We start from the raw sequence: 5,211 nt of genomic DNA, 5'->3' as shown, positions 1-5,211 counted from the left end.
AAAAAATTTTGCCAGGCATAAGTTCACAGCGAATTTCTACATTTCAGCATTGGTGGATTTGTCTGTGAAACAGTGCAAAAATTGGCTGCGGGGAAAAAAATGCGCCTGTCAAAAAAAGTCACGGTTATGTCAAATTGGCGCGGTCACATCAAAATGGGTGTGGCTACAGATAAATGGGTGCAGTCACATCAAATTCGGTGCAGTCGTGTCAAATTGGGCGCGGTCTCTTTAAAATACGGGCGCGTCAAAAAGGTCGTATTTCACAAATTTTTCAAGTTTTTAGAGCTCGTAAACTCAAAAAATGTAAGATATCCAAGTCTTTTATTTGAACTACTTTTTCTTTCATAAAAATTCATAATTAATAAATGAGCGACCATTCGATATGCAAATTTATTTGATTTCGAAAAACAAACTCAAATTCACAAACTTGAAAACTGATAAATAAGCTCAGTAAAGTGAAAAAAAATTTTTTTTTATTATTAACAATTTTTACATTTCCAATCATGTAACAAAGTCATAACAAACCTTTGGAAATATTTAGATGAAAATTGCTATGACAACACAAGGCCTGAATGACGGGTCAAACATTATTACCATTTGGAGAGAGAGAAAGAATACTGAAGAAGAAGAGAGAGTAATAGGGAAAAGAAAGAAAAGGGAGGAAGAAGGAAGGTAAACATAAGACGAGGCTATTGCAGATGGAACTGCTTTCTGATTGGTTGCTATGGGTAATCGTACTGGCTCAGATTGGCCTTGTTGATTTTACAAGACTCTACACATTGTAAGGTCAGGGCTACCGCTTTTAAAGGAGACATATCCTATAAAAATGATGAATGTACCAGGGAATTATACTCCTCTAGATATAGAAGGATTGTGCTTAAAAAGTTGTGTTTCCTGCTGATTTATTGAGAAATTCCACAAAAACCCCACTAGCCCCACCCATCTGTTCCACTTCCTGCTGGCTGAATTCTCTGGATGAGCTGGGGGGCCGGCGGCCCTCCGTACCCTGCACTGTGGGATAGGAACCAATCAGCAGCTAGGCTGACCTGATAGGGAACTGAAGCCTCTCTGTGCTTGTGTGAGTGCAGGGCTGTGATTGGCTCTCCCCCTCCTACTGTGCTTCTGGCAGGGACACGCCCACTCTTCATTTCAAACTCGGACAGAGAAGTGATAGAATCTATAGGGAGCTCCAATAAAGGGGCCATTGTTACAGATAGGGTTAATGTTTAGCCCAAAGGGAAACCAGCACCGTATATTATTCATAATTGCCTACAAAATTAGGTTTTTCCCATTTATCCAATATGTCTCCTTTAATAGATTCTTTATGAAGGGCATTGCTTGATATGTTTAATAGAGAGTACTTGTCTTCATGCTCCTCGATGGATACCCCACACTGGAGTGAGGATTCAGACAATTATATTGTGCGCTTTATGTATTTATTTATCTACAATGTTACATCAAACCATGCTTATCTTTCGTATGAGTGGTATATATCTGTACTGCTTGTAACAATATATTGATGATTAATATCTCAACCCTATAGTGTTTGAAGACTCTTTATGAAGGTCCCTGCCATTAGAAGTATATTAATATGACTCTCACCAATACAAGTACAGGTATGGGAACCCTTATCCGGAAACCAGTTATCCAGAAAGCTCCAAATTACGGAAAGGCCGTCTCCCATAGACTCCATTATAAGCAAATAATTCTAATTTTGAAAAATGATTTCCTTTTTCTCTGTAATAATAAAACAGTACCTGTACTTGATCCCAACTAAGATATAATTACCCCTTATTGGGGGCAGAACAGCCCTATTGGGTTTATTTCATGGTTAAATGATTCCCTTTTCTCTGTAATAATAAAACAGTACCAGTACTTGATCCCAACTAAGATATAATTACCCCTTATTGGGGGCAGAACAGCCCTATTGGGTTTATTTAATGGTTAAATGATCCCCTTTTCTCTGTAATAATAAAACAGTACCTGTACTTGATCCCAACTAAGATATAATTACCCCTTATTGGGGCAGAACAGTCCTATTGGGTTTATTTAATGGTTAAATGATCCCCTTTTCTCTGTAATAATAAAACAGTACCAGTACTTGATCCCAACTAAGATATAATTACCCCTTATTGGGGGCAGAACAGCCCTATTGGGTTTATTTAATGGTTAAATGATCCCCTTTTCTCTGTAATAATAAAACAGTACCTGTACTTGATCCCAACTAAGATATAATTACCCCTTATTGGGGGCAGAACAGCCCTATTGGGTTTATTTAATGGTTAAATGATCCCCTTTTCTCTGTAATAATAAAACAGTACCTGTACTTGATCCCAACTAAGATATAATTACCCCTTATTGGGGCAGAACAGCCCTATTGGGTTTATTTCATGGTTAAATGATTCCCTTTTCTCTGTAATAATAAAACAGTACCTGTACTTGATCCCAACTAAGATATAATTACCCCTTATTGGGGGCAGAACAGCCCTATTGGGTTTATTTAATGGTTAAATGATTCCCTTTTCTCTGTAATAATAAAACAGTACCTGTACTTGATCCCAACTAAGATATAATTACCCCTTTTTATGGCAGTAATTGTAGCTTAAGTCATGTTTAATTGGCTCAGTGTTCTGTAATTTTGCTTATATAAAGATAAATGGCTGACCCTCACTTCCTATGGGTGTAGGGATCTGATATTGAAGGGTTCCCAGTTGTCTCTTTGGTCCATTTTATCCTCCATAACAACTCTCAGATGATGGAGGCTGTAGACCCCTGACTATAGATATTTGGGGTTGGTAGAGGCATTTAATGATGCCATAGTGTTTCCTCTAGTAATATCCCAGCAACAAGTGAATGGATGAAGTTATAATTGACAAAAGCAAATGAACACAACACTTTCCCGGATAAATGTAACTAATGCTGTATACTGGCATATTCTATTTCTTCATGTTCCGACTCTTTAGCAGTTTGAGTTCTTGGCACGTGTCTGATTGAAGAGTAATGGACCCCTCTTTGCTTCTGTAATCAAATAAAGATATACAAAATCATACAGTTTATTAATATGGTGCTACTAAACCTGGGAAAGGTATTAAAGGGGAACTGTAACCTGCAGATAAAAATCTGAGTTGTCCTTGTTAAAGAAATATTTAATTGTTAGTGATGGGCAAAATAATTCATTGTTGCGTGTGTCAATAAAATGCCCGCTCGTAGCAATTTTTCACCATTTCGCTATTTTTTTTTGCCAATTCACGAATTTTGCAAGATTCGCGGATTTTACAGCGAAATGGGACAGATTCACTCATCCCTATTCATGTTCTATAAATATAAAAAGCAGTAACAATTAAAAGAACGAGGCACACACTTAGATAGTCACACTATACTGCTGACAGAGAAAACATTAGGACTAGTGATGGGCGAAATGTTTCGACAGGCATGGATTCGCGACAAATTTCTGCGTTTCGCCATTGGCGGAATGTTTCGCGAAACGGATGAAAAAAATCGCAGTGAAAAAATTCGCCACACTTCCCAAAATTGTCACCGGCGTCAAAAAAGAATAGTCGCAGGCGTCAAAAGAATAGCTGTGCGACAAAATAATAGCCGCGGGCGACAAAATAATAGCAGTGCAACAAAATAATAGCCGCGGGCGCCAAAATAATAGCGGTGCAACAAAATAATAGCTGCGGGCGTCGAAATAATACCCGTGTGACAAAATAATAGCCGCGGGCGCCAAAATAATAGCCGTGTGCCAAAATAATAGCCGCGGGCGTCGAAATAATACCCGTGTGACAAAATAATAGCCGTGTGACAAAATAATAGCCGCGGGGGACGAAATAATAGCCGCGCGACAAAATAATAGCCATGCGACAAAATAATAGCCGTGCGACAAAATAATAGCCGCGGGTGTCGAAATAATACCCGTGTGACAAAATAATAGCCGTGTGACAAAATAATAGCCGCGGGGGACGAAATAATAGCCGCGCGACAAAATAATAGCCATGCGACAAAATAATAGCCGTGCGACAAAATAATAGCCGCGGGTGTCGAAATAATACCCGTGTGACAAAATAATAGCCGTGGGAGACAAAATAATAGCCGTGTGACAAAATAATAGCCGTGTGACAAAATAATAGCCGCGGGGGACGAAATAATAGCCGCGCGACAAAATAATAGCCGCGGGTGTCGAAATAATAACCGTGTGACAAAATAATAGCCGTGGGAGACAAAATAATAGCCGTGTGACAAAATAATAGCCGCGGGCGCCAAAATAATAGCCGTGCGACAAAATAATAGCCACGGGCGACAATTTTTTTGCCGCACAACATTTTTGCCGTTTCGCAGATCTTTTGAAAGATTCGCAAATCTTACGGCGAAGAGAAACGGAACAGATTCGCTCATCACTAATTAGGACATCAAAACAGCATATCTTTTATGGGTAGATTTGTCCAAATAAGCAAATCATTGGCCAATGTGGCTTAAAAAGATGCAGATCCAATATTTTGGCAGAATAAGGAGATTCCATGGCAGTCTGTCAGTAGCTGCTTTCTCACACCAATGCGATTATTATCTGACAACAAGTCTGATTAGAATTTGTTATATTTCAATCAGATTCCAAAGGCAAACTTGGCTAATTTCGACCCCACAAAGAGGCAAATATCAGGCAAATCAAGATTGGACAAATTTAGCAACATCATGTACCAACCAAATTGGCCAATATACGAGTCATTGTTGTTATTGTAGATCATTGTGGTTAAACGATACACAATTTACTTTGTAAAGCATAATAACTTACATTGGGTTGTGCGTACATATCTTCTCCCTCCATGGGACTGACGTAGGTTCTCTCAGTGCTGTTCCTGAAATATATACAGTGTGAAACCCTTGGGGGGGGGGGGGTCTGTCACTTAAGGGAAGAATAGGTGATATATTGAAATACCCCAAGAAAGTATCTCAAATGACTCAGGAACAAAGACTAATTATCTATCTATCTACAGTATCTATCTGTAAAGCTGTCTATCCATCTATCTATCTATCTATCTATCTATCTATCTATCTATCATCTATCTACTACAGCATGTATCTGTATATCTATCTATCCATCAATCTATCATCTATCTACAGTATCTATCTGTATATCTGTCTATCTATCTATCTATCTATCTATCTATCTATCTATCTATCTATCATCTATCTATCTATCTATCTATCTATCAT

General features: G+C 38.5%; 1 protein-coding gene across 1 annotated transcript in view; it reads right to left on the bottom strand.

The window, feature by feature from the left end:
* Positions 1–2,511: 2,511 nt before the first annotated feature.
* The window catches only part of LOC101732706 (sialoadhesin-like), a 22,329-nt gene continuing 19,629 nt past the window's right edge, over positions 2,512–5,211 (bottom strand). Inside the window, exons 11-12 of the mRNA XM_031906568.1 lie at positions 4,790–4,853; positions 2,512–3,018 (exon numbers count right to left, since the gene is read on the bottom strand). Coding sequence (XP_031762428.1) covers positions 2,914–3,018; positions 4,790–4,853 — 169 coding nt within the window. The 3' untranslated portion in view covers positions 2,512–2,913. The remainder of the gene's footprint in view (positions 3,019–4,789; positions 4,854–5,211) is intronic.

Source organism: Xenopus tropicalis, chromosome 7 (genome assembly GCF_000004195.4).
Source record: "Xenopus tropicalis strain Nigerian chromosome 7, UCB_Xtro_10.0, whole genome shotgun sequence".
In the NCBI taxonomy this organism is placed as follows: domain Eukaryota; kingdom Metazoa; phylum Chordata; class Amphibia; order Anura; family Pipidae; genus Xenopus; species Xenopus tropicalis.
Note: the sequence above shows the minus strand (reverse complement) of the source record. Positions and strands in the feature narration are given on the sequence as shown.